General features: G+C 61.2%; 1 protein-coding gene across 4 annotated transcripts; it reads left to right on the top strand.

The window, feature by feature from the left end:
- Positions 1-6597: 6597 nt before the first annotated feature.
- Positions 6598-16883, top strand: PHF19 (PHD finger protein 19). Of its 4 annotated transcripts, none has more exons than XM_075519447.1 (15): positions 6598-6742; positions 8157-8357; positions 8618-8702; positions 8816-8911; positions 8986-9086; positions 9202-9350; positions 9703-9798; positions 10095-10163; positions 11209-11329; positions 12407-12474; positions 12580-12750; positions 12838-12925; positions 13211-13296; positions 13484-13579; positions 13917-16883. In XM_075519447.1, exons 2-15 carry the CDS (start codon positions 8166-8168, stop codon positions 14266-14268), a joined length of 1770 nt encoding a protein of 589 aa, XP_075375562.1. In that variant the 5' UTR covers positions 6598-6742; positions 8157-8165; the 3' UTR covers positions 14269-16883. The 4 variants fall into 4 exon arrangements, with proteins under 4 accessions (XP_075375562.1, XP_075375561.1, XP_075375559.1 ...); XM_075519446.1 differs by lacking the exon at positions 6598-6742 and adding an exon at positions 6870-7388 and having other exon boundaries at positions 8621-8702; XM_075519444.1 differs by lacking the exon at positions 6598-6742 and adding an exon at positions 7039-7388.
- Positions 16884-16961: the final 78 nt, after the last annotated feature.

Below are 16961 nucleotides of genomic sequence, written 5' to 3'. Positions count from 1 at the left end.
GTGTTCCCAGAGCCTCTTCTGGCTACTGCAGCCGGAGCGGAGCGGGAGGGAGGCGGCAGCTGATCTTACAAGAATTACTGCAGATTAAGATAGTGGCCGGCTCTGCCTGGTTGCCAGGGGAGCTGGAGTTGCTCCATACCTGTGTCAGCTTTCCTCGGCCCTCGCTGGCCGTGCAGCTGCTTTTCCACTGGGGGTTTTTAATTAGCTGCTGTTATCGTAGTGGGCATTGACTTCCCAGGGCGGCTTAGCTGCCTCTTTGCTCCGCTGTTGCTTTTTTGTGCAAAACCCTTTTCCACATAGAGCTGTTATTTCTTAAAAATAATTAGGAGGGTTTTCCTTGTGTGTGAGAGACAGAGAGAGAGGGTGGGGGGAAATGAGTAAAACTGTGCGTGGGTGAGAGCTGGGGAAAGAGAGAAAGTGTGTGGGAGAGAAGATGTGAACGTGTGTGAGAGAGAATATTTATGTGTATGTGTCTGCATCGAGGGAAGCAAAAATATACGTGTGTGCATATGTGCAAGTGCAGGTTGAGAGATACATCCAGCGGAGAGTGAATGACCTGACGCCTTCGTGCTTTTCTCTAGTGTGATTCTACCAGGAACAATTACACTGATTTTCTTCAAATCCTGTGCACAGCCAGGATTGCACTGATGGCAGGAGCCCGGTGTCGCTCCAGGCGGGAGGTCAAATCTCACAGAAGCAGCACAAGCTGCAGGGAGGCAGAAGCATCCGAACTGGCCGAATAAATACCCTGGAGAGAGGACGCGATGCACCGGGGCTCTGTCCGTCCCGGTGTGACCGATACCAGTCTGTGCCTGACCTGCCCCGGACACGAGAGCGGGGCAGGACGGGGTGGGCTGGAGACCTCGCTCGGTACGTCCCTTCCGCAGGGGGGAGCAGGGGGAGCCCATGCAGGGTGTCCTCCTTGGAGGACAGGGGTGACAATGGAAGAAGGGACCCGCTTGGTAAAAATCAATTTAAAAAGTTTATTGGAAGCCCTTAATACCAGTTTTTTTTCAAGCCACAGATTCCCAATGGAGAAATCCCTGAAGTAAAACAGGAGGAAAGCTGCAAGGCTGCAGAGTTTGCAGGACCCTGCGTTCATCGTCCCACAGCGCAGGGCTGGGGCGGAGGTGCCTCTGACCGCTTCGGTATGAAATCACCGGAGCAGCATCGTATGGAGCCAGCTTTTGGGATGACTCAGGCTGGGATGGCAAATGTCTGCAAAGGAAGGAAATTCGTTACCAGCTGTGCTCGTGGGGCCGACAGCTCGTTGGTGTAAAACCGTCCCCAGGATGGGACGTAGATGAAGCGTTGCTCCATTTACAGCAGGTGAGAGCCAGCCCCGCAGGAAGCAGAGGCAAGCTGAACTGCCGTGAAACTTGTGAAAGTGGCACGTTTATCGTGGGCTCTGTGTGTGTGCAAGTTGATGGAAGAGTCTTGAGATTACTCAAGGCCCAAAGCAGCAGCGGGGCACCCTGGAGCCACAGGCTCAAGCCGCGGGACGGGGCCCGTGAAGGAGCATCGTGGGTGGATGAGCAGGAGGGGCTCTGGGGCTCACCTCGGCTCCTGAAGAGCAAAAGCAAAGACGTGGAGCCTGTCATTTCCACCCTGCAGGCTGGGGTCCCCGGGTTGGGGACACCCTGCGAGAGGAAGGGGGGAGCAAAATCCCCCAGGGCAAGTGAGGGGCTACCAGAGCCACCCACGGGGCCATGCCCTGGACTCAGGGGTGGCCGGTGGCACGGGGGTCCCTGCCTGCCCAGCATTGCACCGCAGAGACACAGCCCAAATTCCTCTTGAACACTGATAATTACAGTTGCACTAACAGGCATTTGCTTACTGCAGTTTTGTAGCTGGGTCAGCAGTGCAAACATCCCTCAGTAAATACAGATCTTCACTCTCTATTTTTCATTTTTCCCCCAGAACAAAATGGGCTTTTCTTTCTTTCTCTCTTTCTCTCTCTTTTTCTCTCTTTCTCTCTGTTTCTTTCTCTCTTTCTCTCTTTTTCTTTCTCTCATTCTCTCTTTCTCTCTCTCTTCCTCTCTCTCTTTTTTTGGGGGGGTGCCTCTTCTGAGTCGTGCTCAGGAACTGCAGACGTGTACATAACATATCTCTGTCAAAATTATGTAAGGGCTCCATTAATATAAAACTTGCACAGCTGTAAGAACACTTACAAGCTCTTCATGTCTTATGCAATTGCATAGAAGCACGCAAAGAAACTTAAGTTAAAAAAAAAAAGGATATGGATTAAATTCATGCTAAATAAACAATAAAAAGACATGAAACCCAATGCCTAAATGCTCTTCCTTTTAAAGGCACAGCTGGCATAAAACAGCTGAATGTCAGATTGAACTGCTCTGATTCTAATTACAACCATACCTTTGTTCGAATATGCCCTTTGGTATATCACTTTTCTCTGAAAGGGCTCGAACAAGAGCTAACTCCCCCTGTGCCGCGGCGCACGAGGCACTGCCGGAGCATTACCGTGTCCGTGTGGAATGCATTGAGCCGCAGCGCTTTCCAAACACGGGGCTCCGCTCTGGGCTCTGGTATTCCTGGAATAGGCTCCTGATTTTCATCTCCAAGACCTTCAGCCACAAAACCATCTTGATAAGGAAACGAATGACACTTACCGGGAAAGAAGCCGAAATCGGAGCGGTATCAAGAGCTCTCTACTTGAGCAAATCACTTCTGTTGCGGAAATGAGCAGCCAAAGTGATTTTTTTTTTGGTCTGGACAAAATCAAATGATGCCGAAAAATGAAAGAGAGTTTTAGCGAGTTAAATCAGGACTGGTTGCTCCATGTTTAATGGCTAGGTTGGCAAAGAGTCATAGTGCTTCTGGAGTTATGATGGTCTAAAATAATCAAGGACAAGGTTTGTAGGGAAAGATAATATTTTTTTTAAATTGACTAACAAAACGGAAAAAAAACAGGCAAACTTTTAGGCTTATAAGCCCTTCTTCAGGACAGGGAAAGAACTCATAACCTCGCACACAGTTGCTTTGAGCTTAACTTGGTTGCGTTGGTCAATCGGGTGGTTTCAGACAAAAGGTGGTTGAGACCCGCGGAGCAGAGGGAAGCGTTGGCCGAGAGAGAGATAATCACGTCAATAGCCCCAGGTTACAGTTGTAGCTGCTTTTATTGGCGTGCACGTGTCATATTTTGCCAGCTGAATCTCCGGATGGAAATGGCACTGGCGAATTGTTTTGAACAGCGTACGAGAGAGCTGTGCCGAATCTCGCAGCCTCTGTGCCGCAGCCCCGCGTCGCTCGGCCACAGGAGGCTCCGGAGCGGCTGCAGCCAGCGCGAGTCGTTTCTGCAGATCCTATCTCCCCACCAGGCCTGTAGTTCATAGGCAGCTTCGTGTTTGGGTTTCCATTCAATATTCCTCGGCTTCGGTTTCCAAGACTACAAGCCAACATACAACCCCTCCTCCCACTCCTGTTTTCAAAGAAAGAAAAACACTGTGAAAAGAAGCTACCCGATTTCTGGGCAGTTTTCAAAGCAGAAAGAAAGGCAGCGCCGGGAGCTCCTCACCCCACGCACGCTGCAGGCTCTGCACCGGCCAGGGCTGCTGCCAGCTTCCAGCCGGGCTGAGCCACGATTCTCCGGGTGCTCCATCCTTGTGCGAGCAGGAAAGTGCCTTCCCCACCTTTGCAAGTGCAGGGTGCGGAGGAGCAATGAAAAGTTTTTAAGGACAAAATGGGGGTGTCGGAGTAGTTAACTACCTGGGGCTTCATTTAAATAATTTTGCAAATGCTGGTTTTGTCTGGAAATTCAATAGCGGGGAAGGAACCGGGGTGACCTGTCCTGGGAGCCTGCGCCGGCCCCGCTCCCCGGCCGAGGAGGGCGGGGGATCGCTGGCACTCGGCTTTGCACCGTTGCTCGGGGTCTCATTCATTTCTACAGAACAGTCTGCTTCTAATGACTTGATTTAAACGGGGGCTTCCTTGCTTATCTGGCACGGAGAGCGGGTCAGCATCTTCTGCCGGCTCTGCACGCCAGGGCACCGAGGTCTTTTCAGCTGGGGATGTGAGAGCGGCACGGAAATATTCATGTCGGCGTGGGCCCGGGTGGGTGCTCCTTCCCCAGCGGAGCGTGTCAGGCGTCGTCCCACCGCGGTCCCTGGAGCCCCACCAGTGCGAAACCAGTCACTCAGCTGTGTCCGACCACTGCGCCCGCTCCGGGGGCTGCCGGCAGCCCCGCACCAGCGTCTGCCAGGAGCCAGGAGCCTTCGCACGGTGCCAAAGAAAGGGGATCTCCAGCAGCTGCCCCGACTCCCCAGGGGTGTGCGGGAAAAGCCAGGCGGGTGTGCAGAGGAGGAGGAGGAGGAAAAAGAGGAGGAGGAGGAAGAGAAGGAGGAAGAGGAAGAGGAGGGCAGCACCAGGTAGCTCACCGCAGCGGGAGCTGAGGCCAGGCTCGATAGGGACGGTGTGGCAGGAGCACCCGCAAAGAAAACAGAGTTAAATGCAATTGCATGGCTTCATTTGTGTTAGGAAATAGAGGATGCATCTCAAATTTTTTTTTTCTTTTTGTTTGGACTTTTGTGCCAGAGCAATGTTACTGGGCTCTTTCCACTGGCAGGTGCTGGGTCTGGGGTGCCCTCTCTGTGCCGGAAGGTTTTCAGTAAGGTTATCCCTGCTTACACCCAGGAACACTGGAACTTGATCCAGTGTTTGATTTACATGTCACATCATCCGCATTCCCATGGCAAACGACCAAGATGCTGCAAACATAAACCATGGTGGTTGGGGAGGAGGGTGCAAGAACGTCCCCGTTCGCTGCTCCACCAGCACCACGCGGGGACAGGCTGGGACGGGAGTGCCGCTCCGCAAGCGCGGCAAACGGCTCGCTGTGGGTCAAACCCAGCACCACCAACTGCAGCGAAGTGAGCAGCGGCGTTTGTCCAGGGGGAGAGTTATGGTGCAAGAGTTATTTTAATCCTGCCGTGACTCACGGCTAACACATCATGACTCACCACGGAGTTTGGTCGTTTGACTGTTTTGAAGATGTGTCAGGTTCCCCGTGAAGGCGAAGGACGGTGTTTCGTGCCGGGGAACGAGCTGCCATTTTTTTCAGCTGCCTAAACCTCTGCAAACACAGGCCCAGCAGTGGGGCGTAGGCACCGCACGGCATGGCTTGGCATAGCACGGCACAGCAAGGTACGGCACGGCACGGCATGGCACAGCCTGGCGTGGCACGGCACAGCATGTTGGGCCCGCGCCCGCCACCGTCTTCACATTGTGCTGGGCTTTGCCTTACACACCAAGAACTGCAAAGCAAAGAGGAGAACAGCCTTATGGTACCCATGGCTCGGAGAACCGCATTTCCCTTCGGGTTCACAGGGGCGGCATCGCCTGCACGCTGCCAAGGGCCAGTGGCAGTGCGGGGAACACTCAGGTGCCAATGTTTTATGGGAAAGGTTGATTAAAAATGTTTATTTCTAAGATGACAGAATTACACACGGGTGTTTAAAAGGCGTTTCAGCACTGCGCCTTGCATTCCGGACGGCCAGGGGAGCTGCTCACTTGCAGTGCAAGCTTTCTGCAGGTGTGCTATGAACCCCAGCACGGGGGAAGCCACCCAACAGGGCTGCACAGAGCTCATCGATTACAGGCAATAAAATTCGTATTGACTCTGCTTGCGCTTGGCCCAGACCCTACGCCAGGAATCAGCTTCTCTACTGCCTGAGCAGGCCTGAAAACATTTCTTTTTTGGCAGCACTTTCCAACAAACAGCAAATCCTTAAGATTTCTTCTTGGCACCGACCGAAGCATTTTTGCAGTGATTGATTTTCTCTGTTGAGATTCAGAGAAAGGCTACCCCCGTTTCTAGGAATCCCGAGCACAGGTTGTTCCCTCGCACAGGACAATGCCCCGCATGCGGGGCACCCCTGCCCGCGCCCCATCCTGGGGGGGCGGGGGATGCCCCTACCTGGCTGCAGCTGCCGGTCGGGGGGGAGGGCAGGCGGGGAGGTCCCGTCTGTGGCACAGGGTGACGGTGCCCGCTCCACGGGCGGTGGGTGCATGGCTGGCCCTGGGTGCCCCCGGGGGACCCCCAGGTGCGTGGGTGCAGACAGAGGGCTGGTGGGTGATGCTGCATGTGGGGATGTGGGGTGTCCCGGAGGAGCTCTGGGGTGTGATGGTACCTGGGCGGGGCTGCAGCAGGTACCCACGGGGGGGGTAGCAGGTTCCCCACGGGGGGCAGCGGCAGGTACCCACGGGGCATAGCAGGTACTCACGGGGTGGGCAGCGGCAAGTACCCACGGGGGGGAGCAGGTTCCCCACGGGGGGCAGCGGCAGGCACCCACGGGGGGGGCTGCAGGTTCCCCACGGGGGGCAGCGGCAGGCACCCACGGGGGGTAGCAGGCACCCACGGGGGGGAGGCAGCGGCGGGTTCCCCACGGGGGGCAGCGGCGGGTTCCCCACGCCCCTGCGTGTGCTCTGCCCTCGCCCCGGGGCTGCTGCGCGCACCCACCGGGGCACCGGGGCCGGCTCCGTGCCGCGCACCGGGGCCGCGCCGGGCCAGGCCGACGCGATCCGAGCCGTGGGAGGCGGCGGAGGCGGCCCCGCGCTAATTGCATAAGCGGGACGTCAATGCCCGCGGGAGGCGCGGGGGGAAGCGCGGGAAGATGGCGCCCCGCGCCCTGCCCCCGCCGCACGCCGCCGCTCCCCGCCGCGGCCCCCGGGCGGGCGGGCGCTGACCCGGCCCGGCGGCGGCAGAGGGGCGGCGCGGCGCCCGGCGGTAAGGGCAGCGCCGCGGGGGCGCGGGGCCGGCGGCGCGGGGGCGGCGGGGGCGCAGCCCGGCGGGAAGCGCCCGGGGCGGCGGGGCCGGGGCCGGGGCCGGGGCCGGGCGGGCGGGAGGGCCGGCGCCGCAGCGCCTTTGAATGAGCCAATGGCGGCGGGGCCCGCGGCCGCCGCTCCCGGGGCTGCCCGCGGCGCTCCCGCCCGGCAGGTGCCGCCGGACCCGCCGCCCTCCCGCTCCCGCCGCGGGGCTGGCGGCGGGGAGGGGAGGGGAGGGGAGGGGAGGGGAGGGGAGGGGAGAGGAGGGAAGGGGGGGGCGGCGGCGGCGGCTCGGTGCCCCCCGCCGCCGCTTGCCGGTGGGTCCCACCCGGAGCGTGGGAGCTCCCACCCGGGACGGCGGGGAGCGGCGGGAGCTGTCCCCGTGTCCCCCCCCCCCCGCAGCCCCTCCGCCGGCCGCGCTCCCCGGGGCTGGGTGGGCGCGGAGCTGCCTCTGCTTTCATAACCGCTCCCGAGGCGAAAATCCGCGCCGGCGGGCTGTGCGCGGCCGGGTGACATGTCGCAGCTCGCTGCTGCGGCTCCTGCCAGCCCCGGTCCCGCAGGAGCTCGCTTTTTTTTTTTTTTTTTTTTTTGGTCGCACCCGGTTTACCGTAAGTTAAATCCAGGCTATTCTCGGGGAAACGGGAGCGTTATGAGTAGCACGGTCCGGGCAGAGCGAGTTTGCGTTGCTTACGGCACGGTGAGGTTTCGTGTTGTGAGCCGCGGCGTGAGGTCACGCGTGTGGCCGTGACGGGAGCGCAAAGGGGGGAAAAGTAACTTTTCGGTTGTTTTAGTGGCGTCGGTTACGGATCGGAGCTCGGGCTGCGGGGACGGCGCTGCCGGCTGGGGACGGTCTGTTTGCCCTGTGCGCTTCAGACCCGACGGTAGCGAAACTCGGCTGCTCGGCTTCTCTCGCTGGGTATAGTGCTGCCGCTTCCCTGCTCGCGCAGTGGTCCCGTTGGTTTGGGGGCTCGTGAAACTGCTAGGAAGTGGTGAATTAAAAATCCCATTCAATTTCAAGCTGTTATCCCTCAGATGCCCCTTCCCGAGGCCGAGCCTGTGCAGGCCTGTGGCGTGTCCCCGTGCCACACGGCAGGGTGGCTCCGTCCTGCGGGAGCCGAGGCAGTCGGGGGGTTAATTCACTCTTGCTCAAGAGTAGCAAAGATTGTGGCTGCGCCCTCTGATTTCACATAAATTACCCGTGGATGGACCTGGCTCATCCATGCTCGTTCTGTGGGTCCTGAGCGTCCGCTGGTGGGGCTGAACCAGCCCCGGGCTCGGTGCTCCCGGTCAAAACCCTCCGGGACGCCGTGCTCGGCCAACAGGCGCGTTGCGTCGCGGCGTGAGGGCAGGGTGACGAGCGTGTGCGTCCCCTCCAGGCTCTGCTGATGGAGACCGCCAAGCTCAACCCCATCATCCGGGATGTCTACGCGGCCGCTGGCCGTGTCCAGCAAGCACCGGCCACCGCCTCGGCGCGGAGGGGCAGCAGCTGCCGAGAGCTCATGGTCAAGCTGACAGAGGGGCAGTACGTGCTGTGCCGCTGGACCGATGGGCTCTATTACCTCGGAAAGATCAAAAGGGTAATGTGGGCACCCAAAAGGGTAAGGTGGGCACCCAAAGTGTAGTTAGCGCCGTTCCCTGGGTCAGCTCGTGGCTCGGAGGGGTGCTGGCCGGGGCTGCAACGCATCTTTGGTCATCGGGGCATTTTGGGTTGACGTCCTGCCCCTGGGTATCACACCCCAAACCCGACTTCCCAAGAAGCAGGGCCGGTCACCAGGGAGAACGGGAAAGCGCTGGGAATGGGAGCTGACACCCGGCGGTTCTTCCCGCTCTCTCCCAGCAGGTGAGCGGCTCCAAGCAGAGCTGCCTCGTCACGTTTGAGGACAACTCCAAGTACTGGGTCCTCTGGAAGGACATCCAGCATGGTGAGTGCTGCCCCATTCTCCCTTCCCACCACCGTGCCGGGGGGTCCTTCCCAGCACCGCAGAGAGGTGGCTGTGCCTCGCACGTCTCCGACTCTGCCATCCCCGTCCCGCAGCCGGTGTCCCTGGGGAGGAGCCCAAGTGCAACATCTGCCTGGGAAAGACGTCGGGCCCCATGAACGAAATCCTCATCTGCGGGAAGTGTGGGCTGGGTAAGTGCGGGCGTGTGGCCCTGGGGGCGAGGGACCGGCCAGCCCGGCGGCACTGACACCGAGCCCTCCCGCAGGTTATCACCAGCAGTGCCACGTCCCGGTGGCGAGCGGCGGCGAGGGCCCGCTGGGGACGCCGTGGTTCTGCCGCCGCTGCATATTTGCCTTGGCTGTGCGGGTGAGTGGGGCTGCCCGGGGTCACCAGCTCCGTGTGCCACCCGCCCTCGGCGCGGCGGTGCAGGATGCGGCCCCCCGGGCGGCTGTGCTGACCCCCATCCCGCTCCGTCCCGCAGAAGGGAGGTGCCCTGAAGAAGGGAGCCATCGCCAAGACGCTGCAAGCCGTCAAGATGGTGCTGTCCTACAACCCCGACCTGCTCGAGTGGGACTCCCCACACCGGACCAACCAGCAGCAGTGCTACTGCTACTGCGGGGGCCCTGGCGAGTAAGCCCCTGCCTGCCTGCCTGCCGGGAGGGTTGCCACGTTTGGTTTTGTGGGGAAGAGCATTTGCAAAGGCAGGGGGGATCAGGTTGGAGAGGTTTTCCCCCCAGGAGAGAAGTCCCCAGCTTGCAGGGCATTGCCCCGGGGCCAGCGGCTTTGCTGCCCGTGCTGCCTCTGCCACCGGGTCTCTGCTCACTCCCGGAGGCACCGTTTGCACCCACCTCCGTGGCTGCGGGAAATACAAGTTAGGGCCAGACTTTCTCTCCCTGGCTGGGGGGTCCGCGCCTCGGAGGGGGCCGGGACGGTGGGTGCTGCGCACTGCCCTCGCCGTCACCCGCCTCCTCTCCCTCCCCAGGTGGTACCTGAAGATGCTGCAGTGCTACCGCTGCCGGCAGTGGTTCCACGAAGCCTGCACCCAGTGCCTCAGCGACCCCATGATGTTCGGAGACCGGTACGTCCCTTCCAGACTTTGCTGGGCCGGTGCCGGATGTCAGAGCCGGCTTCCCGGGGGGGCTCGTGCACGGACGCGTCCCCAGCCTGTATCTCCCTGGCGCGGCTGCGGCACTGATGCAGATCAGCCGCCCCGGGGGCAGGCGGGTGACCCCGTCCCGCAAAGCCCTGCTCCTCCCGGCCGTGCTGTCACCATCGGCACCTGGAGCGCTGTCCTCACCCCGACCCGTCCCCAGGCCCCGCAGGGCTGCGGGGATGAACCCCACCCCGAGCGCTCCGCTCCCCGCTGTTTTCCAGGTTCTATGTGTTTTTCTGCTCCGTTTGCAACCAGGGACCTGAATACATCAAGCGGCTGCCCTTGAGATGGTAAGAAATGGCCCTGGCTCCTTTGGAACGTGCTGGGGTGGCCGAGGGGCACCAGCCGAGCCCTTGCCAGCGGTGGTTTCAGCGGCATGAGTTCATGGGCCATCTCCTGCTCATCCCAGCCCGACCTTGAGCTGGGGCCTTTGCTCGGCGGCAGGCCCCGGGTGTGCAGCTCCTTCTGCCCGGCCCCGCGGGGCTGTTTCCCAGGGAAGCTGTTTCTCAATATGCCCCAAACCTACTGTTTGTCCGGGAGCCAAGGTACACATTGCCAGAAGATAACTGCAGAGAGCAATCGGGTGACAAGTCGTCAAATTCCGTGGTTAAATACAAGTTTACAAGGTACCTTCTAGCGTACCTTGATGGTTTGAAAGCACTTTATGAAGTGTATTAACAGGGCCAGCAGCCCAGCTTTTCCCTGCTGTTCCCCTTGTGCTCGGCCATGTCAGACGTGTTACTGGTGCTAACGGGCTGCTGGGACGCGGCTGCCTCGGGGACGTTGCACCGAGCAGCGCAGCAGGCTGGAAGAAGAGTAAGGGAAATCCTGCAGGATATGTTGCTTGGCTTTCTTTTTCAGAGGCGCAAGTGTAAAATCCCACAGGACAGATGGGGTTGTTAAAACAGACGGTGTATTTTCATGTGAATAAGAGCTGTCCCACTCCTGTACTTAACTGCAGCGAGAGCACACGGCTGGGGCTTATTAAAAAGCTGGAAAACTGGGCAGTCATCCTGGGAGCAGCATGTCCTCCAGCTCCTGGGCTCGGGGCTCTCGGCATTTGGGGTTCTCCCTGGCCGTGGGCAGCGTCCCACCCCTCCCCAAAGCTCAGGGGATGCCGTCTTGGCCATGGCGGCATCCCCTGGGATGCGTGTCCGGGCCAGGGTTGCTTCCCCGTGGGGTGTGGGAATGTTCCCGGCTTCCAGCAAGACTTTTGGGAGGGTCACACTGGGGGCTGCACTTGAGTGGTGCTGGCGGAGCAGAGCATCGTGGTGGGTACCGTCCTGCCGGGGAGAGGGTGGGCTGCCGACCCTCTCACCCCGTTTGCTCCCGCAGGGTGGATGTCGTCCATCTCGCCCTCTACAACCTGGGCGTACAGAGCAAGAAGAAGTACTTCGACTTCGAGGAGATCTTGGCCTTTGTGAACCACCACTGGGATCCACTGCAGCTCGGGAAGGTGAAAACGCACAGCCCGGGCTCGGGCTGGAGAGCAGCTGTGGGGAGGGAGAGGCGCTGCCGGGGACGTAAGTCACGGCTGGTGTCCCCGAAGCCTCGGCGTGGAGGGACCGGATCGTCCTTGCCTGCGGCAGCCGAGTCCCTGAGGCTGGGGCAGGTTGGCCGGTGAAGGGCGGTGCTCGCGGTGGAACGGGGCAGTGAGTCTGCCCCTTGGTTGGGTTGGCTTCCCCTCTTAGCGGCCACCGACCCCGAGGCGTGTTTGCATGTTGCTTGTTGGGAAAGGGCCGGAGCTTTGGGAGTGCCCGCTTACCCTGGCCTGAGCTGGCCGGTCCTCGGCCGGTCCCCTGCGGGGAAGGAGCTTTAAAACACCTGCCTGGTTTCTCTGGGTGGGCAGGAGCACCCAGCCTGGGGTGTTTGCGCCCGCTGGGAACACGTGGCAGCTCCTGCGTGCTGTTCACCCACCCCCGGGATGGCACCAGAGCGGGGCATCCCCAGCGGGCAGCGCCGGCTGCTCCCTGAGCCGGGAATGGTGTCGGCCCCGGGCACGGGCCCTGGGCAGAGCCGAAGGACCCTTCCTGGGGCTGGGGCGCAGCTGGGGTGGGCGGGGGGTGAAGGATGGAAAGGGACGTGCCCGCATGTTGGCAGTGCCACCGTGCCGGCAGCCCCTCTCCAATGAGCTTGGGCATCTCGGCAAAACCCCGGTTCGTGCAGCGCTCGGCACGGGCGGCTCCTGCTCAGAATTAGCTTAATCGCCTTCCTCTGCGCTGGGATTTCCCTTTGTTCGGGTGTTGTACCTGACAAGTTTCCCAGTCGGAGCTAGAGCCGGGCGAAGTGCTAAAACCGAGGCACGTTGGAAACCCGTCACCGCGTCGGGACGGATCGGTTCCCCGCAGATGCCTCCCTCCCCTGCGCCGAGGGTGGCCGGTGCCAAACCCGGGCGGCTCTGGGCTTTGGCGTCCCTCGCTCCCTGACCTTGGGCAGGAGCCGAAACCCGGAGTTCGGGTTCCCCCGTCTGTTTAGTTTTTGCATAACCGCAGCGGGTGCCGAGCCCTGCCTGACCTCTGCCGTCTCTCCGCAGCTGACGGGCACCCCGGTCTCCGAGCGCGGCCCCCACCTCCTCAATGCGCTCAACAGCTATAAAAGCAGGTGAGCCCCAGGGCGCGGCGGGGCGAGGGACGGGGACAGGACGGGATGCAGGATGCTCCTGCGGCCTCCCCGGCTGAGCCTTGTTTCCTCCCCTCTGCCGCCCAGGTTTCTGTGTGGGAAGGAAATCAAAAAGAAGAAATGCATCTTTCGCCTGCGGATCCGTGTCCCGCCAAACCCCCCCAGCAAGGTGCTGCCAGAGAAAGCCCCCGGGGTGGGCGAGAGCGGCTCCTGCGAGCTGAAGAAGAGGGGAAAAAGCAAATATGTCCACAAAGACAGGTGAGTGGCCAAATTCGCCCCGGCACCTCCCCGCTGCCACGCTCCCCTGGGGCGGCCCGGCAGCCTCACCCCCCCCTCGCTTTGCAGCCTGCTGCCACGGCAGCTCCAGCAGCAGAAGCGGCGAGCGGCACGGCGCAAGAGGGCCAAGTTCCTGCTGGAGGACGCCATTCCCAGCGTGAGTCCTTCATCCTCTCCTCTGCACGACCGCCCCGGCCTTTGGCGACCTGGTGGGACCCTGTAGCCCCCCCGTCCCCGCGAGGTTCCCCCGCTCCTGCGGGCAGGGAGAGCCCCCATCCCGCGTCCTGGGGTTTGCACGTGTTCTGTGCCGAGCCCGCTTCCCGGCGGCTGCGGGGCCACGGGAGGGAGCGCGGCGGTGCCGGGGCAGAGGGCGCCGATGCCGGGGCCGCGGGCAGCGCCGCTCCGCTCGGCAGTGACGAGTGCCCTTGTTTTCGTGGGGCAGAGTGACTTCACCTCCGCCTGGAGCACCAACCACCACCTGGCCAGCATCTTCGACTTCACACTGGATGAAATTCAGAGCCTGAAAAGGTCCGTGCAGCCGGGCCCGGGGGTGTGGGCAGCAGGGGCGGGCGGTTTGAACGCCCAAGTGTGAGGCAGGGCTGGAAAACCTCCGGCTGCAGACGCATGTGAGACGGAAGCGGGAGCGGCTGGGGAGGTGGGGGGGCCGCCGTGCCCCTTGTGCCGGGCTGGGGCTGACGCTGCCTCCCGTTCCCAGTGCCAGCTCGGGACAGACTTTCCTATCGGACGTGGACTCCACGGACGCTGCCAGCACCTCGGGCTCGGCCACCACGAGCCTCTCCTACGAGTCCAGGTGAGGGCTGTGCCCCCTCGCCCCCTTCCAGAGGGGTCCCGGTGGCACGGCCAGGGGGGCGAGGGGCTGCCCCTCTCCCCCCACAGCACCCTCGTGTCCTGGCACAGGGATGTCCCGCATCGGGGAGCCTTTCCTCCCTGCCTCCTAACACGGGCTGATGGTCCCAAAGCGGCGCTGCCTCGCTGGGCACGCAGGGTCGGAGCCGTCGGTCCTTGCCGGGCTCGCCCGAATTCCCGGTGCGCTCCCTCCAGGCTCGCAGGGCGGTGGGCACAGCCAGCACGGTGGGGAGCACCTTTTGGGTGCTGCCCTCACCCCTCCTCTGTCCCCTCCCTCGCAGCCGGAGGACCGTGGGCAGCCGCAAGCGCAAGCTGGCAGCGCCAGTCTACGCCTCGGCGGGGGCGAAGAGGAGAGGCGGGGAGGTAGGCGGGCGCCCGGCCGGAGGGACCCCCGAGGGCAGCGAGGCAGCCTGCGGCCCCGACCGCCCAGACGACGGCATCGACAGCCACACCTTCGAGAGCATCAGCGAGGACGACTCCTCGCTCTCCCACCTCAAGTCCTCCATCAGCAGCTACTTCGGGGCGGCGGGCAGGCTGGTCTGCGGCGAGAAGTACCAGGTGCTGGCACGGCGGGTGACGCTGGAGGGGAAGGTGCAGTACCTGGTGGAGTGGGAAGGCACGACCCCCTACTGAGCCCTGCCAGCCCCCAAACCTCTCCCGGAGCCAAACCAGAGGAGATCGGGATGACGGGGAAACCCTCGCCGCGAAGCAGAGGTGGGGCACTGGCCTGCGGGGAGGGCTGGGACCCCTCCATGCTTGGGGGTCCCGGCTGGGGCCGGCTCCCCGGGAACTGCCACGGGTGGAGGCAGCGCCCGAGCCGGTGCCAACAGCGGTGCTGCCCAGGGGTGAAACCCACAGCCTTGCCGCTGTATTTTTTTTTATTTTAACGATTGTTTTATTGGCCGTGTATACGCGAAGAGCGTGGCCGAGCTGCGCTTTCCTGATGGAGCCTTTGGCCAAGCCCGAGGCACCATCGTGGTGGTGGCAAGAGCCGCGAGTGGGCCTGGCCTTTCCCCCAGGCTGGCAGCTGTGTTCTGGAGGCAGAAGGGTCCCCCCGGCACGGCCGGGCACCCCCCGGGGGAGCCCCTTCAGGGGGCACCCCACAACCTGCTCGCGCAGACGGACGTCGTGCCGGTGCCCGGCGCACCCCAGCCTATCCCCGCGTCCAAGCCTGACAGAGCAGACTGGAGGGGCTCCTGCTGCTAAAGCAAAAAGCCCCTCCCTCACCCGGGCTTTCGCAGCCCCTCCCTGTGCCCATAGGAAGCAGCGGGCGACTCTCGCCAGAGCCGGTGTACAGGGTTTTCCTCTTCATCATAAATCCATCCATTAAAGGAATGTCGTTTGTTTTAAATGAGGGGCAAATGCCCCCTAAACAGCCCACGCGTGGCCGGCTTTCACGGCTGCGGGGCAGATGTACGTGGTTGCTCTCGTCCCATGACCCGGACGGCGTGTGATGATGCACCAGCTTCGTTTCCCTGTTCTTCTGACAATCACGGTCTTGGAAGAGATCAGCCAAAAGATACGCCCTTGCCTTAAAACCACCGCGGGCACTTCACAGACTGGAGCCCAAGGCCTTTATTCATGCAGGAAACCTCGTCCTGAACGTGCCAAATGAGCAGACAAACCAAAAAGGCCGAAGAGGACAGTGGGGACGTGGGGAGGGGGTTGTACCGGGGTCCCCGTGGCCATCCCCGTGGCCTCGTGGCTGTGCCTCGCTGGAGAGCAGCCGCACTTCGTGTTACTGGCACAGTGTCGGTGTCTGTGAGCGCGTGGGGTCGGTTTGTCTGCAGAAGAGAAGGAGCAGCCCCCTTCTTTACTAAAGCAATACTGCCAGGTTGTTCAGGAGCAAAGCAGCTGTCTTTTTAAAAAAAAAAAAATTCTAATATCATCAGACATACTTGTTAAGATTTTTTTCTAAGAGAGAGAGATATATATTTTTAACGTTGTCCTCCTTGTCTCTCCGCCATCACTGCCGTGGCTGTCCCGTGGGGATGGAGGGTGGGCAATGCCGGGGGGGCTGCGTGGTCCTGCTCTGTCGGCACACCCCGCTCCTGTGGCCCCATCGTCGCTCATAGGCGCGCTTGCAGGATCTGCTGACCGGAGGGTGAATTGCAAAGGCTGTTTTATCGAAAAAGTATTTAAGACAATTCGTTGGCGTAATCGGCACGAGGGAGCAGGTGACATTTGCAAACCAGAGGCGAAGGCGTGGTCCTTGAAAATAAACCTCTGCTTCGGGTACTGCTGAAATAACGTAGCGGGACGCCCACGAAGGGGGGTGCTTTGCCAGTTTGCCTTGGTCCGTCTGGCCGGCAGCAGGCCTTTGCGCAGCTGCGAGGTGCCGATGCCTCGCGTGGGGCTGCGGTGCAGAGAACCAGCTTCTCTGCAGCCCCGGGAGGTGCCTGTGCGGCTCGGGCAAGGTGTGAGCTGCTTCGGTGCCCACGCTAGGAGCCTGAATATTCAGCACAGCAGGTAAAAGCATTGTAACTCCTTTCTGACGTGTTGCCCGGTGTCGTGCAGGCAGGGGGGTGCTCGGCGGAGAAGCTGTCAGCCGCTTGTGCGGGGTGAGGTCTGGGAGAGGAGGCTGCGCCCAGCTCCAACCATGAGACGGTTTGAGCCGAGCGGGGTCAGACGTGCCTTGGGGAGAGGTGCTTGGCACCCTCAGAGCCTGCATCTCGGCTCCTCTGGAGGGGAGCATCTCTGGAGGGCCCCGTGATTTTGGGAGACGTGCTGCCAGGACCCCCCATCCCTGGCAGGGAGGGGTGCAGCTCCTGCAGCCAGCCAGGTCACTCCCTGTCCTGCCTTGGCTCGTCACCAAAGGATCGCTTGAAGTATTTCCCTTTCACGAATGCCTATGAAGCCCTTGTTATCGTGCGAGTTGCTGCCTGGGGGGCTGGTGGGGGCTGCCGAGAGCCGTGCCAGGGCCGAGCGGGGTTATTCCCGAGGGATGCGCCCGTGGACATTGCACTCGCGGGAGCACCCACAACACGTGGCCCCGGTTCTTCTCCTCTCCCTCTCTTCTCCTTCTCCTCTCCTCCTGGCCTGTTGCAGAGAATTGAATGTGGAGCCTTTAAAAATATTTTTGTTGCAGAGTATATTTTGCATTCGCTGTAATAGATATTATAATGACTCTGTGCACCTTCTAAAGATTTATGAGTTCAGGTTGCTGCTTGTAATAACCAACTCTTGTTATACCCAAGTTGTAATTAATATGTCTGATGTACAATTAAAAAGTCTTTTTTTTAACATCACTGGTTCTTTGTAGTATCAGGATTATTGAGTCTGGGCACCGGGGGTAAGTGTGCGGTCCCGGGCGGGCGCCCGGTGCC

The sequence above is a fragment of the Mycteria americana genome, chromosome 17 (genome assembly GCF_035582795.1).
Source record: "Mycteria americana isolate JAX WOST 10 ecotype Jacksonville Zoo and Gardens chromosome 17, USCA_MyAme_1.0, whole genome shotgun sequence".
NCBI lineage: Eukaryota > Metazoa > Chordata > Aves > Ciconiiformes > Ciconiidae > Mycteria > Mycteria americana.
The sequence above is the reverse complement of the archived record's forward strand: the minus strand, read 5'-3'. Positions and strand labels throughout refer to the sequence as shown.